The sequence below is a fragment of the Drosophila erecta genome, unplaced genomic scaffold (genome assembly GCF_003286155.1).
Source record: "Drosophila erecta strain 14021-0224.00,06,07 unplaced genomic scaffold, DereRS2 tig00000000-arrow-pilon, whole genome shotgun sequence".
NCBI classification, from domain to species: Eukaryota; Metazoa; Arthropoda; class Insecta; order Diptera; family Drosophilidae; genus Drosophila; species Drosophila erecta.
This window is the reverse complement of record NW_020825194.1, coordinates 9827672-9854047: the sequence shown is the minus strand read 5'-3', so window position 1 is coordinate 9854047 and position 26376 is coordinate 9827672. Positions and strand designations below refer to the sequence as shown.

The window sequence follows — 26376 nt, the reverse complement described above, 5'->3', positions numbered from 1 at the left end:
AAATTGGCTGCACAATTTAAATACAATTTCAGCGCTGTAAAGTGTGCTACTAAAATGGAAAGGTAAAAATTTAATAAATAAATGCATGCAGCCTGACTTACACAGCTCTTTGCACAAAGTAATGCGCTTAACTAGAAAGTCAGAAAATTATAGAATTCCATTTAAGTTCCTCCAAGAAATTGTGATTCCTGGAAAAACTCAAAGCCAATCGGTTGACTGCTAAATAGGCAGTATATTAATGAAAACGTTTGAACAATTTTCTGTGGCATTGGTAAATGTGTGTGGGCTTGGCATGCTGGACCAACAGCATAAGTAATTAAGAACTTTGACAGGCTTTCAGCACAAGTTGATATCCGTGCATATAGCAGATGATGGCGCCAATGCATGAGGACATGTACTCGCATATTTACCCTGATTTATTTTTATCCGATTTTTCAATTTCAATTCAGATGAGCGTTTGCTGGGCAGCAAAAGCCGCAGTGGCAGCGCCAGTGGCCATCGATGGTCGCTGCTCACACGTGCCACCAACAACAGCAACGTCTGCAGCAGCAGCAGCAACAACAATCCAGCCAGCAGCAACAACAACAACAATTCACATTTGGCCAACAACAACAACACGCTGATGGTGAAATCATTGAATTTACCCAAAGACGATAGCAATTTGGTCTATCGCCGAAAGTCCTCGGGCAGCACGCCCCACCAACATCAGAATTCGCACCACCATCATCAGCAGCAGCAGCACCACCAGCAGCAGCAGCAGTTGCATCAGCAGCAGCAGCATCAGCAGCAGCTGCAGCAGCAGCAGATGCTGCAGCACTTGGGGGACAGCTCGCTGTTCCAGCTCTCCGATGATTTCGAGTGCCACGCGGATGGTTCCCTGCTCCTCAGGTGGGTAAAGTGGGGAGTTTCCCATTAACTCTTAATTAGAAAATCCGATGTGGGGATTTTGCCACAGCGGAACGAACAAAGAAAAGAAATTAGTACGATAACAGCCGTCCAAGTCCATCAAAAGTTGGAGTTCTGAACTGACTGCGTTAGAACTTAAAGAACTTAGGGAGTACTTCGTAATACTATAATCATTGAAATGGGCAACCATAAGTACATATAAGCACATATACATAAGTTGCTTAAATGCTCTGTACATTTCATGAAAAAGATTATGATAATCTCTTACAGAATTCCGGCTCCTCATGTGGTGGCCGCACGAGCTTACCGACTGGCGGCTCGAAAGCGGGCAGCCGCCTCCTCGGAGGCCTCCACGCCGATGGCCAGGGAGCAGACGCTGCACGAGATGCCGCTGGCGGAGTCAGCCAGCTCCGGATCTGGCTCTGGGTCGAGCACGACCTTCACGCGTCTGGCCAAATTGCTGCATCAATCAAGCACGCTGGCAGGCAGGTCCAATCTGCAGCCACCGCCCACGGCTGACAATGCGGTCCAGAGTCTGGGCAGAGGATTGGGCCTGGGACTTGGCGAGGAGGCGCCACGTCGTCTGTCCTGGGAGAGGTGCGTATACGTAATTTACGGCGTTCCTGTCAACTTTCACCTTGACTGCCTGGTTGCCTGACTGCCTGACTGCTGGTGGCGAGCTGGTGCAATTAGCTAATTTCATTTACGCCCTCAAGCTGGAAGGCTGATCTCGGTCGTGTGTCTCTGGCTGCGCCACCTAATGGCTGGCCACATGAGGCTGGTTAGTTGGTTGCTTAGTTGGCTTATATGGACAGTCGGATGGACGGACGGATAGATGGATGGATGGTTGGATGGATGGATGGTTGGATGGACGGATGGACGGACTTGATGACAGGACAGCAGCCTGCTCTGCGTTCGAGTGGCGCATTTGTCTTTATTCGTTACGCCTCACGGGCGGGCTAATGGAGACACATGCAGTCGCAAGATTAACACGTCCGGAGCAGCTTCATCCTCGCTCCCTCCGCAGGATGCTGGCTTAATTAACGTCACTCGCTCCACCCGATAAGTTGCACAAATCAAACCACAGCTGGCTGACTTGCAGGTGCATTAGACGGGCTTAATGGTGCCTTCCACCCTCAAGTTTAAAACCCACTCGAAGGGAATCCCATTAGGAACTAATTCGAACAATACCATTTAGTTGAAATCTGGGGGAGATGGGAGGATTAATTCCACAACTTTATAATCTTACTTAAATATGTTGTGCCCCAAAACTACCGGAATATTTCCAGTAGATTTAGGTAGATGGCAAATTTAGCACCAATACACGTTCATAATTGTATTATCTAGGCTCATTATAAACTTACAGCACAACTTTACAACTGCAGCCATTAAATATATTAAATTAAAGCACTTGCTGTCCATTTAGTGGGTATGCGCATTGCGATATAGATTTAGCAATTAAGTGTGGAATCTACACGTTATTGGGTATAAACCACGAACAATAGGCGGACGAAAGCGAATTTGTGTTTTGTTGAATAATTTAGAGGAGATACATGCTGAATGGGTTTTCCCAATTGCGGCACACAGGCTGTTTCGATACTCACAAGCTTCAACGGACTTGTGGGCGATTCAAAACTAGTCCTGATTAATTATGCAAGCACATTTATCGACGTGCAGCCAAGGATATGCAACCCGATCCACATACCACATGTCCCCAAACGGAATTAAGCAATTTACGAGCGGAAAAGACTACGAGTACGAGTATGCCTTGAACTCTGCGCCCAGCACCCAGCACCCAGCACTGAACAATGGACCACTTGGCGTTGGCCATGGCCAAGAGTGCAAAATCATTTGGGCCAACAAGCCGCAGGAGGTACAAAGGGACCTCCTCCCCACAACACTGATTGCAACGCTTTCTGTCTGCCACTCTGCCACTCACCCCGTCTCCGTCTCCGTCGCCTTCACTTCACTTTCTCCGTTGGACAGCAGGACACAGGATACATGTACTCGAATATAGTGAGTCTAGTGGCGCTACAACGTCACTACCATGGCACTGTTTTATGCGTTTAAACTTTGATATTTTCCAATGCAAAAACCCAAAAACGAAACAAAAGGAGTCTGGTTCTTATTTTGGGATGCGATATGGCCATCGCTGTTGTTAGATGGCTAAATTTGGAGCCAACGAGCTGGTTCGCAAGTAAAACATCGTAAATGGCAAGAGTGGCAGGCAGCAGTGCGCATAATAATAACTGCAAAGCTCCGAGTTGGCCAAGTTAAAGTGGGTAGTGGGTAGTGGGTGCAGGACTCCCGAGTTAGGGTCTTAGTTGAGGTTTTTTCCAGTCCGCACTGGCTTAATTGTGAATGCATTATTCATGAGCCAACAGCCAAAGACAAAGATGAAGGCGGTCCACCAAACCTTCAGAGTTTTAAGACAGTGAACGAGTAGATGGGCGGTAGTCGACTGAAGGATATCTGGTAAATAACATTACGCAAAGGTTCCAACGGATAATTTCCGGCTGATTTATTGGCCAGTTTAATTTACTACTGGTTTTATTTTATCTCTGCTGTCAGAAGGAATTAATTTCAAAAAAGATTTCATATAAAAATAAATTTCCATTTTTTTTGCTTACACACGAAAGGCAAACGTTGTCATTTACACAAAAGACCCCTCCGCCAATAAATATGCGTAATTGAAAAACAAACAGGAGCTGCCACTAATTAAACAAACAACAAACAAACGCTTCATTTTCAATAATACGTAGTTGATAGGCCTTTGCTGATGCACAAATTCGGTATACGAAGTCATAAACTGTTATGCCCCGCATTTTGCAATCCAGAGGTAGCTGAGATGGAAAGGACGCGATGCGGAGCCAATAAAATGGTGTCCTGCCACCGTGCAGCCAGTCCAATGTTGGGGATAAAGTTTGTGCGTCTCGACGACGCTGCTTCTGTGGCAAGAAGAAGTGGCTGCCACTAAACTAGCTGGGACAACAAGATGCCACTGGAAGTTCGAGTAAACGAACCATAACTGAAATTGCGCATACGTCATGTGCGCCATGCACCCACCTACCCACCCACCCGCACACACACACAAGCACACTCAAAACACACACACAGCGATGCGAAAACAAATACAATGACAAAACTCATTAGCTGGGCTGCGTGGGCGGTCGCGGTGGTTGTGTAGTGTAAAATTTTATAAATTGCATGCGGCTTCGCGGAACCGAAACACAAAATAATACAAAAATGTTGTGCTAAAAGCCCCGACGAAGTCGCCGACTTGCTGATGTCAACATCAATTTGTGTGGCACGGCCGCCATTCTGTTTCTGATTTATTTTCAGTTTCACTTTGTGTCCTTAGAGGGCGTGTGTGTGTGTGTGATTCGCATAAAAGGTCGGCAAATGCGTGTGGAAAACCCCCACCCACTGATGATGAACGACAGACAACAACCAAAAATTTGGCAAATGTGACCCTGAATGAGTCGCCGGCTGGCTGAAGTTGGCCAACAGTCATTAGGCCTGATGTGCGGCTCATTTGAACCGGACCAAAACGGATATCGATCCAGAGCTAACTAACTTCCATATCCCAATGCACTTTTCACTCACATCCAATTACTCTGCAGACGACACTAAGCCATGTCGCAGTCAATTGTTTTGGGGCTGCCAACCCACATCTGAGTCAACTGCCAGGCAGTTCGCATTAGCAGCATTTTCCACACTAGCTTGACACTTTCTCCGCCCTTCGAAAGCTAAAGGAGTTTGCCAAGGACACGTCTCGAAATTCGCAGAGCATCTCCCCCACTTTCGCCCCAAGAAAGCCTGAAATATTTAAACAGTCAGGCATTTAAACGGGCAAGGTGCGCAAATGTGTCACCTGTTCTCAGCACATTTCCCGGGAATCCCATCTGAAGCAGGCAGTTGGGTGAAAATGTAAACGAGGAACACAAATGGCATGTACTAAATGAAAAACATAGAGTTCCGATTTCAAGAGACCTTAGCCATTAAAAATTAAAGCTATGCAATTTATCGACATTTTCTGCTGGAATAATTTTATGTATGAAGTTGCTTTTAAAAATATTTCTATTCAGATAAGGATCATGCAGTTCACCCTCGCACCTTAAGAGTATTTATGTACGACCTTGTCAACTCAAATGCTCGAAGGCATTGTGGATTTTCCAATATGGTATCCCAGGCAAAGGAAAACACTGGCCAAGTTTGTTTGGCACAGCACTTGACTTATTGGCACCAGTTGGCAGTCGGCTAAAGTGCTTGTATGCATAAGTTAATAACAATCATTACTATCGACAGCTCCTGGCTGCCTCAACCAGAGCTACACTTTGAGGTTTGTTGGCAAACACGCTACCATCTTACGGGAACTCCGAGAACTCTGGGCATATGGTCGCCTGTCATTCTTCATCTGCATCCCAATCCGCCCACGAGAGGTTGACAACTGGCAAGGGCAACACGACACAGCGGCAAGTCAAGTAGAGCTAACTAGGGTCTACTTTGCCGCCTGTCGCCTGTCGTGAAATGTGTCTGTGGCTTGGGGGTTTCTTATAGTTCTTACCACACCCCAGCCCCCAGAACCAAACCCTGCCCATCCCAAGGATGCCCCACTCAGCCCCAGCCATCAGGCATCCACGACGATGACGAGTGCAAGTTTTTCCACCGCACTTTATTACGGTATGTGAGAGCACACAGAGAAAAATTCATATTCATTGCACATTCTTGCAGTTTCTTTATACAATTTGGAATACTTTAATTGTATCACTAGATAAGTCTTTACCGACTTTAAAAACCAACTTTAAGTAAGCCTTAAGTAAATATTTCTCGCAGTGTTGCAAGGAAAAGCACCAGTTTGCCGGGGAAAGAGTCGACTTTATGGGGTTGGGGCAGCACTTTGTTTGTTGCTTAAAAGCGTCGTAATTTGATTGAATTTGCGTTGATTAAGCGTATTTAGCTGTTGGCAAATTATGAATGTGTTTAATTGCAAACTCACTTAATTGTTCCGAGAAAACACGAAAGAGCGACTCTGGGTCCCTATTATGGTTTCGGATTAACAGAATTAGCGTGTGTACGAATGCATCCATCTACAAGGCGGAGTCCTCTATACCCCAACCCCAACCCCAACCCCATCCCTCAATTTGAATCTACGAGGGCGATGAGATTGCCGACAGCCTTTGCGGTTTTAATTGAAAATGTTGCGCATACGACATGTTGTACGGACACACAACCGAATCTGGCATTAATATATGAGCGTTCATTGGAGGACAAACTGGTTACGAGCCACTCGCATAGAGAAAGTTCATCTCAAGGCTGGTGCGTGCTTAATGTGGTCGAGTTTGCCAACTTGACTCTGATTATGCAAATGCTGTAAATGAGCAAAAGAGCCAGGGGGAAACACAATTTGTGAGTGGCGTTGTAAGCGCTGCACAATATGATGCAGCAGAAGAAAAACAAAGTTCGCAGCCAAAGTTCAAATTCACGGTGCAGTCAGTTCAGTTCAGCCCAGTCCATTCCATCGCCGATTCCCAGGCAGATGGCAAATTAATCCATTACTAGGCCACCAAGTGGCCCGTAAATTGCAGTTTACTCTGACCCATCAGCCACATCACTCACCTTCATTCGCAGGCCATAAACTTGGCCAGTCATGGGCAAAAGCGTGCCAGCCGAAGTCAGCAAAAAACGAAGAAAAGTGCGGGAAAAGCGCAGAAAAGTGTTTGACTTGAATGAAGAAATACGCTCTGCCGACTTTGAACATGCGTCAACTTTGTCAGCATTATCCCCGACATCGCATTAGCACCAGCTGTCCGCTGTGGTGGCTGCACTCACAGAAAAGTCGTACCGTTTGTTCATTGAAAGTATCCAAAAACGTATGCCTAAAATCCGCTATCCATCTCGGGAAACATACGATTTTCCTACGCCTACTGCTTTGATCTGCATTTGATTTTTGATTTGATTTGCACAATATAGTTTTGGGCAACATTAGCATACTGTTATTTTACTTGCTATTGCACTTTTTTTTCTGCGTGCACAGCAGTGGCGACACTGGTACCGCTGCCCCGTTGAGCGGCTTTCTCCTCTTGGCGTGGCCATAAAGAACGGTCGCATTATGGCAACTAGGCCGGTCGGCCAGTGACCGCAGCGGCACTTAATGGTCGGCGGGCAGCTCATTAAAATGTCAGACAGCGTGAAGTAATTACGATACTCGGCAAGTTTGCACTTGTTATAGGGATCCCAGTGGCCGCCTCCTGGGGGAATCCCCGCCAGAATCCATTGAGTTGCTCGTCGTGTTTCATGGCAGTGGTTTATGTGTTTTCCTATTTTATTTATGTTTTCTTTTTTGTTCCTTTTGCAGGCGCAAGGACAGCAGCGCTTTGCAACGCTCGGCCAGCATCGATTCCTTTGCCGAGATTGTGTTTAGTGAGTCGCCACGCCCCTCGCTGGCAGTGACGGGACCTGGTGCCTCCGCCTCCGCCTCCGGCGGCCCCTCGCCATTCAGCAAACGTCCTTCGGCCAGCAGCCTGTACTCCACCTCAACGTCCAGCTCCTTTGCCTCGCAGGTGCAGGCACAGCTGAATGTCAATTACGACACGGGATCCGGATCAGCAACGGGTGGACCCGGCTCGGGTCACCATGGGCCATCAGGTGGCGGCAACGGGGGCAGCAGCGCCAGCAGCAGTCGGCGCGAAAGCATGCTCAGCCCCTCATCCACGCGCCGCTCCAAGCTGACCAGAATCATAAACGGTGAGTGCGGAATATCGGATGCGGAATCCAAAATTTCTACTTTGTGGCCAGGCGATGCGTGCCGTATCAATGGATAGTGCTATCCAAGCAAACCATCTACTTTCTTCCTACGTCATAAGCACTCTAAATCTTAACATTTTCCTTACAGCTTATGCTTTGGAATTTCATTCAAACTTTGTGGCTATTTACACAGAACATTGATTGTGTAGTGTATATAGTGTATATAGGTGGGATTATAAATGGTTCCAAAGGTTCATTATTTATCAGCTGAAGTAGTTAAATATTAATAAAGTGAGAGGATTATTAGCTTTCAATGAATCAAAGTATTTGCTCTCCTAGAACTAGCTAGATAAAACCAAAAATATAGCAACTCACCCATCACTGTTGCGTTGGGAAGCGCACTTCCTGGCCAGAAAGGGAAGTGGAAGTGGACGGAGAGAGCTCGTCGTTCTAGTCATCGGTGGCTTATTTATTTCGCTGCAGCCGGCTGATTGAAATTCAAATGCGCACTTGAGTTTTCCGGATGGAAAGCCGGGCAGGCGCGGAATTAAATCGATTGCCACTTGGGCCAAGTGCCCGAAGCTCAAAGTCTAAAAGATTGAAAATCGCAGAGCGGCGCATAAATCAGACATTCGCTTTAATGCAGCGAACTAGAGAATCTGCACAAACTTTGCTTAAAGGTGAAACATTAGCATAGCCGCCGATGAAAACGAACTTTCAAGGCCTTAAAATACTCAACAAGCCAAAGGTGAAAACTTGTGAGATAGTGCCTTGTGGTTCAATCCGTTGAAAAACATAGTTGCTAGGCTAAAACCAAAAGTTGCTACACTCGTAGCCAAACTTTTCCTGGAAGTGCACTTCAAAGCCCAGCCTATCGGAGAGGAAGAAATGAAAAGCCGGAACAAGGCTACGATTAACACAAATCAGTAAACCCAGCGGATTATAGTTACATATTGAGAAAGAAGCACATACAAGTAGGTTTTAAAAAAGATATGATGTCACTGCAATTATCCAGTTCATTTTAGTAAAGTAATGGAGCACAGCTCTAGAGCAAATTGTATATTATTAAGTATTTTTCAGATAGCATTGCTCAGTTTCTTAATTGATCAATTTATAGTAATTTTTCCTGTGTAACTGCTTTTATCGACTTCTTCGAGAAATTGCTTGTGATAAAAGAATTTGTAAAGCCGAGCTTCCTTTCACAACCCCCAATGGATTACGCTTTTGCTGCGATAGCAACAAATAGACTTTTTGAGAGCTTGATATCTTCTCTCCCACTCACTAGTTCGCTTTATCGCTGCCCCCAGCAACTTGCAACGCCACAAAAGAGTAACGTTCAGTGCTGACAGCTTGGCATTGAAAGCATACAAAATAGCCAGATCTACGCTGTTTTCTAGCTAGCTTTTTGAATGCCAAACCACTAAAATGGCGTCTTCTTGGATACCATCGATTAACTGTGAAGCGCTGACCATTAACGGCCAACGCTAACGCCAACGCAGACGCCGACTGCGACTGCGACGCTGGCGGACAACAACTGTTATTCCCCACGATCACGATCGCAGGCGCAACAACTGAAAAGCAACTTGCTTTTCTCATTTCTCAGTCAGCGATCGTCTTTTGAGCGGAGAGCGCACTGCTTGTCGGCGTCGCGAATGAGAATTTCCTACTCGATCGTTACGGTTTTGAAAACACGAGCGCTCCAATTGGTGAATCCCTTGATTATAATCCACGTCCAATGGATGGATAATCTTGTATTTGTTTGAAAGTGCTGAATAAGAATCTCGGATTTCTGGTGAATTTGAAAAATTGCGCAAATGAAAATACGCGTCTCTTTGCGTTTTGTTTCTGCTTCGCTTGCTGCGCCTGCGTGTGTGTGAGTGTACGTACATATACGCGCTACCTGTTTGCTGTGTCGCTGTGTGAGTGTTGCGAGAGAGAGAGAGAGATCAGTTTGTTGGTGTTACCTGCTAAAAAAGAGAGAGCCAACGAAACGTGTGTGTGTGCTGCTTAAGAAGTGTCAAAAAACTAAAGGCGTCGCTTTCATAAAAAAAGAAACGTTAAAGTCAAAACAGTATTTAAAAAACTACACACAAAAACAGCCGCGGGGCAAAGAGAAATTCGTAGTGTGTGTTTATTAGCAATGTTAATTAAATATTACGTGCCAGTAAAAACTGCAATTTGCTGGGAGACAGTTGTGCTCTAACGGTAATTGGATTGCATGTCCAACTTTGTGGGAGCCGCCACAACAACAATTGCTCAGGCGAAAGGAAAGAGAGGGGGCAGCGAAAGTGAACTTTTGCTTTTGCGGAAGAGAGGGACGGCATGAGAAAAGGGAACGGGAGAACAGGCGAGAGCAATTTACTCACGTGTCTATCAAAGTGTCTCCCTTCTGATGCGTCTTCTTCTTCACCGCACGCCGCCCCCTTCTTGATGCAACATAATTATGTACACTGCAAACAATTCTGATCACTATGAATGAAATTTTACATTTGATAATACAAATAAACTCGCTTGGTGTCAATTAAATTCATTAATGCTTAACCCACAAATTAAATTTAAAAACAATCCGTGGAATACACAGCGAAATAAAATTAAAATTATGCTGTCAAAAACAAAATTATATAGTTATAAAGCTGTATCGAAACTAAAACCGACAGGTTTTCTCTCCGTGTGAGCTCCTCTGTCGCTCGCACACACACAGCCACAAGGAACTGCAACTGTAAAAAGCTTTTTGCAAGCCGACTGATCTTTGTTGTTGTCTCATTTGTTGTGTTGTTTTCACAGTCGACGTTTTCATTAAAGTGGTTTGTGCAGCAATTTTAAATACGCTCCCCGCACAATGAACAGGTAAGCAACGCACACATACTTCACCTTTAGCATACACACACATACACAACCAAACTAGAGACACACACTCTTACACAAAGGCAGCCTCTTACTTTGTTGTTGTTTTTTGAGTGATGGTTGAGGGGGTTGGAGGGGAGGGTTGAAAAATATGCAACGACATGAAAAACTTCAACTATTGCAACATTTTTGCGTCGTCTTGGCTTTTGTTAACCAAGGTTTATTCACACCGCAGGAAAGTCAAAGTTGTCGGCGTCTGAAAAGGAAAATGTTTCATCTGTTAGTTGGAAAAACCCGGCATTATAAAAAAAAAAAATCTCGTCAGCTACGTTTTTCATTTCCAACTGCGTTTTTCAAACGTGCATGTTGTGCCTTGCGGTTTGTTTACTGCACTTTCTGCCGCTGACAGCTGCAAATTTGGCTCAGCACGCAATTTTCCTAGGCCACCACCAAGTTCCATTTTCCCATTTTCCACCCACTTTGCTAGCAATTCAAGCCGAAGTTCACGCTGACCATTAATATTTCAACGGTTGTTTTTAACCATTGTTTCGATCTTGGCTCGTTAAGCAAAAGAAAACCGTAAACCCTCCAATGATTCAAAAGACGAATGTATGAGTTTTCCTTTTATTGTGGCTAAAGTACAAAAACTATAATGTACAGAGAAAGTTACTAGCTTTAAAGCATGAAGAAATAAGGCACAGCAAAAAATGTACCGAGAAAATAATATTCAGCATTAATATTATTTCGCTGTATTATATAAAAGGGATGTAATTTCTTCCAGTGTAGCCAAGTTCCGTGATCCATAGTCACCTGAAAAGTGGATTTTGTTGGGGTTGGATAGGGGTACCGACCCGAAGCACTTAAGAACACCCCGCAGGGCAAAGTTTATGTTTGCGTTTGCCTTCGCTATTCTATTTTATTTGGAGTTGTGCACTTATTAAAAAGTTTTAAATGTTTGATTAAAAAGAATTCATCGTAAAATTTGTTGTGCCACATTGCTGGCAACTTTTACCAATTCCTTCAGTTTGTTTACTTATAGCCCTCCACCGCTTCTTCCGCCCATCTTATAGTTATCGCATTTGCTGGTTTTGGCAGCTCAAAAACTTGCGCAGCTCATGGCTGAAAAATAAACATTGGGAAGCAACAAAACAACAAGCGGGCAAAGATATCAGTTGTCGTCAATGTGTATTGTACAATAAGTATGTCTGCAGATAAGGTAGAGAACCCCCAATCCCATAGGTGTGTTCCCCATGATTAAGGTAGAATGTGTGATTTGAAGCGCTTTTTAGCGAAATGGGAGAATAGCGTGACTTGTGCGGTAACGATATTTGAATAAGAACCGCTTTTATATGTTCGAAAACAAAAGGGAGCTCTGTCGTATGACAATTCTCAGTCTTTTCCAACAGCCACCATTCAGTGCCGTTCATGAGCAACGGATCCAGAACGACAGCGCCCACGCCTGACTCATTAAGTTCGCAGAAATGCTAATTTATTAAATCTCTGCCTGTAATAGGAGCAACTCTTTAAAGGCCTTCGCATCGATTTTCAAATGCCGAACAACGCGACCAACGAGTCGTGCAAACTGTAACACCATAATGGTCTTCACTTGGCCCCCAACTTCCTCAACTCCCTCAGTTCCTAACCCGGCTGACCCTAGGTTATCCTCCGGTTACCAAAGTTATGTCTATGGCTATTCCCATTCAGTTTCTATGTGTGTTCTCATGGACATCGCTTTTCAAAGCAGATAAGCAAAGCGAAATCAATCAAAAGACTTTTATATCAAACAATATAAATGGAATGCTTGCCGTTGTCGTTGTCGTTATAGCTGTGATTCCCTACATATCTTCGACAGCTGAATTGAAGTTGCGTTTGTCACGTTTGTCAAAGAACGCAATGAGCACGTAGAACCCACACGGCGACCCCCAATACCAGTCCCAATCCGATTCCGACTCCCGAATCCCCCAAACACGGCAACCGGCGGATATACACAGTTTGTAGATACAGATACAGCTACAGATACACATAGGAGAATGCAAATGAATGGCTATGGGCTATGGGCGGCACATATGTCAAATGCTCTGTGGCAGCCGCAGAGAAAACTTGTGCGACTTTTGAACTTAATGCCCGCAAAGGTCACACGAACAGGCAGTGGGACACGCCGTTGTATTGGTAGTGAGTGACCCAAATGTGCCGATTGAGCTTTCTTACACGCTAAACTTGGTCACCCGAGAAAATTGTAACAAGGCCAAAAAATTCTCCGAATCGTGAAAGAAACGCAATACCAATTTTTACGAGGAAGTTTCATTTAGAAAATGTAATAACGTGTACAAAGTGGCTCTTTATTAACTCACAAAAATCCAGAGTAATGCCAATTTCTAAAAAAGAGAGACACGAATACCTTCTTGTCTAAGGAATTGTGCCACGTATTCAAGCATGCCTCCAAATTTGCTTTTTAGTAAAAACATGGTGAAATAATACGATGCAAAACCACAATTGACTTAAGGGCTTGAAAAATTAGTGAGCTGAAACTCTTTGTTGATTTTGAAACTTTTGCTGTGTGCGTATTTAGACCATGTTAATAGTGCACTCCCTTTTCCCCCCAACTCTAGTCCCATAACCCGCATAAACTTTTCAATTTGCAGGCCAAAAGTCTAAAAACCCAAAAAAGTCAAAATCTACGCAAAAACCGAGATCCCTTTATGCACGACAGATTTGCGCCTTGACCCCGCCCGAGGTAAAAAAAAAGGAAATCCGACAGAAATGCAAAAAAAAAACATAGTCAACGGCGAAAACTTTGTGCAAATCGCGCTGGATTTACATAATTTTAAATGCTGGCTTATTGGTTTGTGTTTGTTTCCACAGCGGATCAGGCGGAAGATGGTCGGGGCAAAAATGGGCCAGGAAGTTGGGCGAGTCCGAGTGACCCGGTCGAAACGTTTATTGCCATTTTGGCTGGGACTTTCTCGACCAAGAGAGTGGCGGATTTTTTTCCATTTGGTTACTGTGATAGCGACGAGGGTCCAATTTGCATATCTGATTAATATGAATACATTAGTTTCGTGATTTGACACAGTAAACCAATAGAATTAAATGCGTTTGCTGATTGCAGGGACAAAGGTCAAGTTGAAAGCTCCACTTACCCGCCTGCCGCCACAATTTATACGGCAGAAATGCCTTTGGGGGCGGGGTATGGTTACTTAAATTCAATTAGCGTTTCCGCTGAACTCCTCATAATGCGATTTGCACTCGAAATCAGAGTCATATAAAATATGCTTTTTGTTTGCGCCCGTCTGCCTTCTGCCTTCACTGGCCTTTTCCTCATTTCCAGCTCGAGAGACTCCAGTTTGAGGCACATCCAGCGTTCTCAAAGCTGCTTTTATTGAGGAAGCGGCAAATTTATTTAAATTAAGTCGAAAATGCTGGGCTGCTCACTCGCTTGGCTGCTTGGCAACTTGTCTGTCCCTCGTAAGTTTGCTAAATGTGTGGTAGATTTGACAATTATGACAGCACAGAATGTAAGATAAATTCTGCATAATTTACGGGGGTTTCCAGAAAGGAGAGACGACTTCCATTATCGGGACTCCCTTGTCGTCTCCATTAAGTGGATTATGTTGTTTTGTCTACCCGAGAGGATTTGGGTGGTCCATTCGATGACCTCCATCCCGTCCTCTCACATCATTGGATCCCATTCCTACGAGGCTGTCGTCGAGAACGTTCGCCGTGATTTATGTTGGGCAATTTTGTGCGGCGTAGCTTCATAAATTTTATTATCCTGCAATTGCAAAACCGAGTTCCCTGGGCATCAAGTTCCATCTCCAGCATTTTTTCGTTAGTGTCACTCTCGCTTTTTTCAAGTTTATGGGTCAGCAAATTTTATTTATTGCACACCCCCAATTGACAGTTTAGCTTGATTTGAGGGGGCAGGGGCACAGTCAACTCCCCGATTTTATCACTTAAATAGCCCTAAGCTAATACGCTCTTATTTGAGAACAGGGTTTTCTATGGACTAAAGCACTAAAAAAATCTTTTCAATGAAATTGTTATGATTCATAGTTTGGATTCTGCTTTAAAAAAGCCTTATATGTACATTTCTTGGAACTGCAAATTTTTGGAATAGCAAAAATATTATCTTGGAAGAAAATAGCATATTATCTTTTGAAGTATACACGTTCATCAAATATTAGTGTGTGCTTAAAACAAAGAAAATAATCTGAGAATCGCTGTATACAATACCACAACCCACTTATAATATTGCATAAAATGTAATTTAATGGTACACATTAAATTTGTTAGGAATAACGTAGACAGATTGTCTAATAAATACCAAAGGTGTTACTATTCAATCGGGTGGTGAATCAATATAGAAATGTTTACCAAACCAGAGCTACAATCCGAATCTAAGTCAGAGACCGGCCTGAGTCACCACAAAAACGCCCTTCGTCACTGACCTCGCCCAATGTTTAAATATTAATAGATGATATCCGAGTCACAATAGCTCCCAGCGTTTCCGAGGAACTAAGGGGATGTTGACAGGTGGACCAAAACCAGCGTGCGACACTCATCCACATGGGGACATTGTTGTCTAAAATTAGCAAACAAATGGAATTCAAACGAAACACACACGTACATACATATGTATTTAGAAGCAATTTGAAAAATGAAACCAGTTTCGCTTTGATTTGGGGGCACATACTCGAAGTCTCGTATACGTTTCTTTCGATTTCGGTGTTCCAATTAGTTTTCCATTTTATGAGGCTAATCAGGGACTGACTTTCGACGACTCCTAGACGCGACGTAAATTTCATTTATTCCATTTGTCTTCACTGCTCGGGGCGACGACAACACCTACATATACAACCAAAATTTGTAGACAGACATCGATAAATCAGGGCCAGGACTCGGTGGCAGCGATGCATTTGTCCTCCAAGGACCACAGCTGATTTGTTCTTGTTTCACGTCGCCTGAAATACCCGATAATTGATTTTACAACACCCGCTCACCCTCGCGGAAGGAGAACAAAGGCATCCTAAGGATTTTCGGGAACCGCGACAGCTTAGGCGAGTTGAAAGGCAGGTATACTCGTATCTCGGTAGGTATATGTATGTATGTTAATGCGGCGGACCCAGTCTAAAATTAAACCAAAAGCGCGAAGCGCAGTAAACAGGGATCAAGTAGATTGATATTTCCTGAAAACAACATTTGGAGGGTAGGTAGCGCGTTGGGAACTCAGTGAGCGAGAGAAAGAGAGCATTGAGGTGTAGGAAGTACTTTGAAATACAGACGCGGGAAGTATAATAGGAGTTGCTTTAAGTCGATTTTGCAAATCTATTATATCACACTTAACACGAGTCATGTTAATTATGTGATCAATTATGCGTATCTAATCTGCCCTAATATGTTTCCAAGAAAATAGTTTCCCTTATCAGTAGGTCAGCCAATCTAAATTGTAACAAATGGCACATTCGTATCATAGCTTTAGCATTGGTCTGTATGCTTATCTTTACAATATAAACATATTGAATGCCTGGTGTTTAATTTAGCCACGCTGAACTTTATCATACGACTTGTGTGCAGGAATTCAAGGGTTTATATGCAGGAACTCACATTCGGATGCTATTTTGCTGACCTCAACTGTAAAGTGAGAGATCGTGAGGGATAAACAGGACCAGAGAGAGCCTGTGGCTCTCAGAGAGCATGTGGGCTGTAAATTTGCTTCTGAATCACGTCCCCTGGCTGCTCTCAGTTTGAGTTTGAACCACGCGACGCGCACAACGGAAAATCCTGGCATAAAAACCCAATCGATCGAAAAGCGGAAAACTTCGCCATACGGAGGAAATGCCTAGTAAAACAAATAAAACATAATAGTCGTAATAAAAAACTAAACAAAAAGTAAAGTGCTAACGTTGCTGTGACCAATGGAGCGTCGCAAGGCTCTCAGTTCGTATGCCAAGTTTAAGGATCATCAGGAGGCGGCGGCTGCAGTTACCCCGCAGAAGGACAATGAGAGCGAGGACTCGCTGCCCGCCTTGCGCCGCTCTCATTCGGTCCGTTCCTCCCTACGGCGGCTAAAAAACAAGCTGCACAGTCCCGCCCTGCCGATGCAGTCGCCCTTTAAGCTGCGCACCCAGCTGCACATGCGCAGTCGCAGCTCGCGAGGATCGGCCACCTTGAACAAAAGCAAAGCGGCCAAGGCACTACGCATGCTGGGCGATCTGGATGCAGTGGCTGTTCTGACCACCAAAGTGAAGGGCAAGAACGAATTTGTGCCGCTGAAAAGAGCGATGAACTCCGAGTCCTGTGACCAGGATGAACTGGGTATCGAAAGGCTCATGTCCACTTTGCCAGTGGGCGCAAGGCTGCCCCGGAAAGCCTGCAAACTGCTCCAGATCCCCGAGAACTACTGCCGGCAAACAGAACTCGCGCCGAAAGCCACTCTCGACTCGGATCTGGAGAATACCTTGAGTGGCGAGGAATCCAGTAGCGTGCTGGCGGACATCACTCGACATGCCCAGCAGGGCATCTATGGAACGACGCGCATGCGCACGGCCACGATTCGGAAGCCGATGCCCTACCTGAACAGCCGTAGGTGTCCTTTAAGCCCTTCGATGTTAACCTTCTCAGCAGTGTGATTGCATATCGTAACCGGTGCAAAGTGGTGTATCTAAAAACGAATTTAAAATCGTCCTGATTGAGATTGCAGTGATTGAGAGCGTCTACATATGATTAAGTTAAAAATCAGCTTCATTTGATTCAGCCAATTAGACAAATTTCACATTTGAAGAGCTAGTGTAGCTTAACTACTTTTATGACGAATAACATTCTACTATAAAAACATTTCTGGTCGAGTGAATCAAATCTTCTGAGGAAACAAAACAACCGAAAGCGGATTCAACGGAATGTTTATTTTTTTATCGAAGCCGATTTTCTACCTGAATCTTTGTAGGTGCCCTCTTAAATCCTATAAAAGATGAAATGGTGACGAGGAAGTTATTACCTGGGGAAACCTGCAGGAAACAAATATTGTTCTTCAACTATTCTTGAAAAGCTTTAAAAGTAAAGTTCGTATCCTCTTAAAAGTGTATGCATCACTTTAAAATGCATTTCATGTGAGCAAAAAGCTTTCGTCGTGCATTTTCTTCCAGCCAATAAAACTCCCATTTTGTGATAGCTTCAGTAACAACTAAAACTGTGATTCAGTGGAAGCTTGTATTTATCCCAGTTATGTTTCCATGGCTTTGTTTGTGTTTTGCCAAACTCTTTTATTGCCCATCAATCAAGATTTTATACCCTACAAGTGGGTCAATGACCCATGCCAAATGGCCTGTGTCATATGAATCGAAAGGCAGCTGTGGGTCTATTTCAAGGGTAGGGTTTCCCAGGGCAGATATTCCCGTGCTTTATCATTACATCACACAGCGATTTTTCTTGGTAACTCGTTTGCATATGTCTTTGCTATGCATTCCATTTGTTTACAACCATCGGCGAAACCCGTAAAACTGGTGTGAGATGCGAGACTAGGAGGATGAATATTCATTTCACGAGTGTCCATGAAAACGTAGATACACATGCATGTGTATATAAAGCAGGCTGCACACATGTGAAGACAGTATAAACTGGCCTAATCCATGACCAAATCGGGTCGTTAATGTTGTGTGCTCTTCCAGATGCTACCACAGCGATAGCACTAAGCTCCCCAATATGCCGCAGAAGCTCCCGATGAGCAGCTGTCTGCGTTCTCCGGCGGTCTTCGTCCGCCAGAAATCGTTTCACACGCTCAACGAGCTGACCAGGTTCTGTCAATTGAAAGTGTCCCCGCATCGGGCCACCGCCACCGCCACCGCCACCGCCACATCCTCAGCCACCTCCGCATCATCGTCGCCATCATCATCGCCAGCAGCGGCGCAACAGCAACGTCGCCACAGCCACTATGCCATCGATGGTAAGAGATCGGTAATTCTCTGGCTGCCCTTAACCCGTATATAAATATATCTACATATAGAGAAGAAGAAGCCCCCATGAGGGGTAATTAAAAAACTGAGCCACATCATTTCATCATAAATGCTTGCTCACACAACAATCCATGTATCTGCTGGGCTATGGCAGCGAATTAAAGTCAATTGAATGAAAATTGGTGGGTGGCTGGCTGGTTGGGTGCACCGACTGCCCTTGGGTGGGTGGGTTCGTTAACTTGGGTCCAGGTGGGTTGGCTGCTTCACGGATACCTCATATAACACACTCCAACACACATGCTCTAAAACACACACATGGCTTGCATCCACAACGGTTTGTGCATAATTAATTTAATTGGCTTTGGTCATAGGCAACGGCATTCCCAATTGCATAGAAAATAATAGCGGCTACGAATAGGAGTGAACGGCATTAATGTTTAATATTTAATTAATCGCAAGCAGAAACGACAATTACTGTAATTAAATTACATTTCCACACACACACACACACACACACAACTTGGTGCTCCTGGTCATTTGCCATTGTAAATATATGCACACACACATCCGCGTTTTATTTCCATATATCCTTTATTTGATTTTCATTTTTGCATTTAATTTGATTTCCCTTCTTTATTTGTATTCAACACAAATCACGATACTCGCACAGACAACATATTGCCGCAAGATAAACGTGACGGTGACATCGATAGTGTCAGGCTGCGGGAGAAGGTGGTTAATCCCAGTGGCGGCAATAACAACAACCAGGACAACTATCCCACCTATTATCCGGCCCCATTGCTGTCCACTAGTCGCTGGTCGGAACAGTTGACGCAACATGCGGCAGTAGCCAAGATACGGACAGCCATCTCCTGCCACTCCCAGGATCTCAAGGAAATGGAATTCCTTCTGCCCCATTCGCGAACCGAGCCCCAATCGAATTCCCAATCGCAACTGTGCATTTCGCGGCACTCGCAGCCAAAAAATGCCAAGCTACGGGATGATCACGATGAGACGGGCTCATCGGAATTGGATTCACCACCCCTGGGCGATGAGAATGCCTCGGCCAATGGCCAACTTTCGGTGCACAGGCAGCCGATACAGCTGCGCAATAAAAACCCGGGAGACACACCTCATCCGCGGACCAACAAAATGTCCAAAAAACAGCTGAAGCTGGCCCAAGCCCAGCTGGACAAACTGACGCAGAACAATCTGCATCTGCATGGTATGACCCAACAAAACCTATCCACATACATGGCACGCATCGCCACCGTTTCTAGTCGTCTTAAGCTTATTGTTAAGTTTAGAAAAGCGTTTCCGCAGGGTACTTACTTGATTTATTTATTCACAGCTCTGTTCTCGGCAGTGGAGCATGGTCACCTGGAGAAGGCGCGCACTATTCTAGAGTCCACCGACGTAGATGTGAACAGGTGAGCTTGGTTCTCTTCTACAAAAACTGGACACATGGCAACTGATATACCTAATCCTTTCCAGCATCAACAACGATGGCCTATCTGCTCTGGACTTGGCGGTGTTAAGCAATAATCGCTCCATGACCAGGATGCTGCTTCAGCATGGCGCTGTGGAGGGCTCTCAGTGTAAGTGCCTTTTGATTTGTCTTTCGACTGTTCTTTTCATCGATCAATCTCAATCCGCAGTTTCTGTGGACACCATTGGCACCAAACTGAACGGCTTGCTCAAGGACGCCGAGTCGCGAATTCATGATCTAAGTGGACCGGAGGGCCTCTGTCCACCGGTGTTTGCATCGCGTCCCTCCATCTCGAGCATCATAATTGGTGAGTGGTCGTCGAGTCAATTGAGAGTGCACTTAATCAGAATCTTAACTCGTTCCCTGCAGGCAATTCAAGCGCATCGGTAACTGGCTGCACGGGTAGCGAGGTGGAGAAACAGATAGGCATCTGGGAGCGCCGTGTAAAGGGACTGCGGCGCTTGCAGCTCGGTTGGGATCAGGCCAGGCCCCCAGATGCACCCGCCTCCGTGGTCGTCGACGTCACGGGCGACAATTCCATCAGCGTCCAAATCCTAGAGCCCTTCGAGGGGGCCATCGGCACGAAATTCAAAGGTAAGCCGCAGGAACGTCGAGTGCCAAAGGCAGTGGAATGGGACTTGTGATTGTGGTTGGGCCGCCATGTTGCGGTTAGAAAGTGGTTCTGGATTTGATTCTCGTTGTCTGTCTGATTCTAACCGCATACTTCGCTTTACCAGACGGGTAACAACAAACTGAAACCTATCACAAAGGTTTTTAAAGATGAACATACGGTTTTATAACATTAATATTTATATTACATTAGAAGTAACCGGTACACTTTCATTTTGTACAGTACAATGGTCGACTCGCGCGGATTTCAACAACGTTGTGGGCGAGAGTGAGCTGCTGGAGTGGATCAGCTTCCATGGCACGATGGGTGCCCAGTGTCACATATCGGGCCTCACCCAGGGTCGTCGCTACTTCCTGCGATCTGCGTGCGGCAATGTGAAGGGATGGGGAGCCTATCGAACCTCTGTGCCGGCTAGTGTGGTGCCCTCAAGTAAGTTGAAGCAAATATTTAAAAAGGAATTGTTTTTAACTGAACTCCCTTGTGCAGCTTGGCGGGATTTAGACAATCGAGAGGACCGATTCGTGGGTCGTCACCGGATCCTGGACAATCTATTTACCGCCGTGCGGTTGGCAAGACCCGCCGACGTATCCGAGCTGACTTTAGATCCCGCGAGCGCCCAACGACGCAATCCCAAAAAGAAGACTACCATTAAGCAGTTGTTCTCGGTAACCACCAAGTTCCAGAAGACACTGAGACGGTATGAAATAATGGAATTCCCGATTTAAGATTTACTTACTATGTATTTATATCCCTGAACAGCGGCATTTACTTCTCTTGTATTATTCATTGCGATGATAAAGTACTGGTCACCAGCGAAGACTTTCCGCCGGTCATCGAGGTGGATGAATCATATCCCAGTGCCCTGCACATGGATTACTACTGGCTCATGAAAGTGGCCTGCACTTGGGAGGATGTTAAGTCCCTACGTTCGGATATGGAGCGCAATCTTACATCCGCTGTTCACTTTCGCACTAAGCTTCTATCGGCCGTATGTCAGATGCAATCGGCCCTGGGCATAACGGATTTGGGCCAGCTATACTATAAGCCACTGAGGGATGCTCAGGGCACTGTGGTCCTAACCTGTGTGCAATCTGTAAAGAGCCAGAAGGCCGTCTCCATCCTGAACTCGAGATGGGTGCCAGTCAGCAAGCTGCAAAAGAAGCTAGGTGCTCTACACGAGGACTACACCATTAACGAGCTGCTCATCTCCTCGATTGGAGATCAATTGCACTATCAACAGGCGGCGCTGCAGCGTTTAGAACCCGGTCTCTATCTAGGATACCTAAAAATGCAATGCTCCATGGACCAGATCCAGGTGGTAGTGCCCGTGAAAACGCCGAATGTCTTGCCGCACTGCAAGGTGCGCGAAAACAGTCACATAACGGCCGAGGAGTGGCAAGTGCTTCATCGCTGCAGTAGCGATCCCCTACGCCTGCCGTTGGACTTTAGCGCTCAAGGAGGTGATGCAGCTTCCGGAGGGGCAGCAACTACGGAGGTGCAGCGCCTATTTTTATACGATCTCACCAATGCAATGCACAAACTTTTTGCCAGTATGAACATCAAAATCGCTGATGCAACCACCCACCGCCTGTATGATGTGGAGGTGATTGAGCATAGTCCAGACATTAGTTTCCTCGTGGTGTGTCCATCCGCCGAGTCCTCATGCGCTGTGCCCGGCCAGTCTGAGCTACTGCTACAGAGGGATGACTTGGCCAGCTTGAGTATCCAGGCCTTTGAGATGATTCACCTGCGCACTTATCAGCCGGCCATCATACAGAAGTACGCCCGCTTATCTTGCATCCTAGAATTGGATACTGCACTGGCCACACATTCACTTCGCGAGGCATTCTCCAGCAGTGAACTGCAGGCGGCCAAGGAACGTTTGGCCACGCTGCAGGAGCTCAGTGCGAGTCTTACAATTGTGTGGAAAAGTGTACGATGGCTAATGGATGTGGTGGCATACGCACGGAACAAAAACGCCCAACCCTCTTTGGCAATGCGAGAAATACTCGACTTTGCACAGCAAAGACATGACGAATCGGTAGCTACATCCGCAGGAGGTTCCGCGAACAAACAGCTGCTACAGCTGCCCATCCGTGAGAGCAAGTTCTCCAAGACGGGCCAAGGAAGAGGCAGTTGGCCGGGTCCAGGGACTAGTGAAGATCAATCGCAGAACAAGCCCGAGCACTCCAAGTCGGAACAGAACCTGGAACTGAGTGCTATCACTCCAGTGGAACCTGCAACCAAACAAGTTCCTACACAGCAGCAGCCGCAGCAACAATCGCAACAGCAACTCCTACAAGTTTCCAACATCAGCGAATATGCGGGGTCGATATGCTCTGAAGTATCACTTAGGAAGAACAGTGGCGACTCCATGAGCTCCACCTACACGTCCCGCAGCTTCTACTCCGCCGTGGATTCAGCCTCAGATGGAAATAGCACAAACAGTGTGTTTGCCATTCCGCCCTCTCGTTCCGATGACACTCTGGCGGATGCACTGCGCCACTCGCAAGCTGTAGCTGCGCAACGCAAACGAACCAGCTCCAACATCGCATCCCATACCAATCCCTTGATTACGGTGCACAGCTCTAGCTCGGCGCCATACCTGGCTGGATCCAGTGTTTCCTTGAGAAGCGGCAACGGAGCCTTCGCAACGGATTTGGAACACAAACCGCTGAAGCCAGCCACTAAAGCCGCATCGAGTGCAAACCTGCGCGAAGGTGGGCCCTATTTGAAAAGCACGTTAGCAGAGCTACGAGCAGTGGGAGGCGAGGAGCCGGTAGCCAGCACTTCGAAGGCGTCATCGATGAAGAGCTTGTCACGGCAGAGCAGCGAAGAGGATTCAGCCAGCTGTTCCAGTCTCAACGCAGAACAAACATCGGGGATTATTCAAGTTTATACCGCCTACAGTACGGGTCTGGCCAGTGGAACTAGCTTAAAGATTCACGTAACACCGAAGACGACGGCCCGCGAGGTGATCAACCTGGTGGTAAAGCAACTCAACATGGCCGTGGTTCTCAAGGGGAACAATGGCCCCATCTATGGACCCGAGATGCTAGAGAACTTTTGCCTGGTGGCGGTGATTGGAGCAAGGGAACGCTGCCTGCGAGATGACTTCAAACCGCTGCAACTACAGAATCCCTGGAAGAAGGGTCGCCTGTACGTCCGCAAGAAGCATGAGCTGCTGGCGGCCATCGAACACTCAAATCGAAAATCGCATTTGATCTGAGCAATCGGACTCAAATCCCACTGGAACTGGAGAAGCATCGAAGGAATGAAGTACGCTATACTGTTGGTGGTGACAAGAAGATCTGTAGAGATCTGAAAACTTAAGATATAGGTGCCCGAAAGTAGGCAAATAATTTGGTTCACACACTTAGATTTTGTTTTCGAAACTTTTGAGATTTTTCGGCTACCCGGCATTAACGATGATACGAATTAGCTGTTCCGATTCTTGTTAAATTTAGTTATGCTTTTGTTTTTGGGTTCATCCAATCACCATTCCCAACTCCTTCCACCCTCTCCAGGGCAATGATCGTTGACCAATTCCAGAATTAGACTGAATTACTTATGCTGCAATGGCAAACTGATGAAATTGTAATTGAAATGGTATTATATTTTCAGTAGTTATACATTCAACATTACCCAGGCAAACACACACACGAATCGGACTAAACAAAAAAAAGATTGTTGTTACTTGTTCTAGAGTATTGAAGGTTACGCCCGTACATAAGTAGTATGTATGAATGTTATATAAATATTATGCGTGCATCAATGTATTTTATTGTATGTATTGTAGTTTAGTAACCAAATGTTTTGATTGTATTTTTGTGACATTTTTAGGGGCACATTTTTTGATCTAAATGTTAAATCGGTAAATACGGAACACAAAACCAAATCAAATCGATGGCGAAACTCAATGAACAGATGTCAATACGCATTTTAAGTGTCACTCTTGATGTCTTTCATGTGTGTGTGTTCTTGAAAATTGCAATTCCATTGGATTAAATAAATAATTTAGCTGTAATCAATTGCTTAGTATGTAAACAAAATCACCGCAACAAATATGATAACGAAACCGGAAGATATTTTTTAAAAATATATTGGCACAACTAAATGTTGAAAAAAAAATTATAGGCAACTGCAAATTGAAATTCAAATGTTTGTATTTATTAATTGTAGAAATGATATTTTCAAGCCCGAACCCAATCTACTCCTCTCTGCAATTGGCTCGCCAAGATTCCCATACTTGATCATCCTATTCCCCATACCCACAATCTACTCTAACTGTTGGCCCCCTTAGAAACCATACTATTAACGTGGCTATCTCAATGTGCAAAGCCGTATGTGTCTATAACTAACTACTCCACTCTGTACTCTCTCGATAGGAAATACCATAAGTAAATTAGATGAAATTCTTCAGATACACGTATATTGTTGTGAAACGGTAGACAAAGAAGCAGTTTCATTGTCAAGCTCATAATGTCCCAATTAAAAACTTATTTCTATTGGACGACAAGTCGAATTTATATCGGAGTCGCAGTCGCAGGTCGTGAAAAGTATACATTTTGAATCTTATGAGAAACTAGACGAGAACACTTACTTTAAAAGAATGTGCAACACAGAGTCCATAACACAGATATCGAACTATTTAAGATGTCTACGACCAACAAACGATTTTTGTACGTTATTTCTTGTTTTTGAGATGGCGTCAGGGGCGATTTTGATACATTTTTTACTGTATGGTTTACCAGTCCTAGGGCACGACAAACAGCAACGAACGTAGTTAAGTTCTGACCACAAAAGATACCCAAGATATTGACCTGACCCCCTTGCGTTCACGGCCCGGTTTCAGATTTGTATTACCGCCACCCAATTGCCTCGATTCAATTCGATTCGATGCGATTCAAATCGAATGGTCCCCAGAATGGTCGAACGAACAACAACGAATGTAATCAAGTTCCAAACTGAGTGAGTGGCCAGTTTCAGTTTGTTAATTCGGAATGCCAATTAAACGATTTCAATTGTCAGACACAGCGTCCGTCCCCAGAAAAAAGAGAGTTTGATTTTCGAATGGAGCGAAATTATACAGAGTATTATTTTGAATTGCGATTCAGTGAGATTAGTTTTTACGATGCAATCTAATTGTAGCTGTAGCTAATTGTTAATGGCCCACAAAAATGTGAAATGTAAATGTAACCAAAAGCATTGAACGAGTCTTTCCGCATATGAACATGAATAATAATAATACATCAGCGCAGATAATTCCTGTAATTAGATATATCTATAGAAGATGAAACTTATCAAGTGTAACTCATTATCGACTACCTGTGTACATTTTTCGTGTGTTAATGGCCCTAAATATATACGATGCATTCCGAGTATGGAGCTAAAAGTGCGGGCAACTAGATATGGTAAGGATAATGTGGGTACGAAGCATTCAAAGAATATTCAATTAACTTAATAAAGACTCAACAACTGTTATGGTGTAATCCCAATTGTTTGTTTTTCTAATGACGGCTTGTGGAAAGTTCTGGACTCCAGATAAATGTGTGATACATACAGCCTAAAGTGCAAAATCATTCTGAGTAAGTCAGCCGGAACATAATGATGGGTCGCATATTATAGTAGACGAATTTTATAATGTCCACGTTACGTATACGCCCTGTGTGGCGCACGGCTTATCAAGCGACACTGCACTCGGATGCGATTTTGACTTAAATAATGCAAAAAAAAATGGCTAATAATGATAACGAGCTGATTAGGCCCGCTACAGCTATAGAATTTCCTCATTATCTTTAATGTCCACC

The 26376-nt window shown here is 44.9% G+C and overlaps 1 protein-coding gene across 9 annotated transcripts; it reads left to right on the top strand.

Moving 5' to 3' along the window:
- The first annotated feature begins 612 nt into the window (after positions 1-612).
- LOC6554887 lies at positions 613-26080 on the top strand. Of its 9 annotated transcripts, none has more exons than XM_015153376.2 (11): positions 9225-9526; positions 10438-10500; positions 18162-18436; positions 19117-19671; positions 19798-19876; positions 19941-20044; positions 20105-20242; positions 20305-20529; positions 20789-20995; positions 21053-21263; positions 21326-25988. In XM_015153376.2, the coding sequence occupies exons 2-11, from the start codon at positions 10493-10495 to the stop codon at positions 23793-23795; spliced, it is 4272 nt and encodes a 1423-aa protein (XP_015008862.1). In that variant the 5' UTR covers positions 9225-9526; positions 10438-10492; the 3' UTR covers positions 23796-25988. The 9 variants fall into 9 exon arrangements, 8 of the variants coding, with proteins under 8 accessions (XP_026834926.1, XP_015008862.1, XP_015008859.1 ...); XM_015153373.2 differs by having other exon boundaries at positions 9225-9532; XM_026979192.1 differs by having other exon boundaries at positions 9254-9572.
- Positions 26081-26376: the final 296 nt, after the last annotated feature.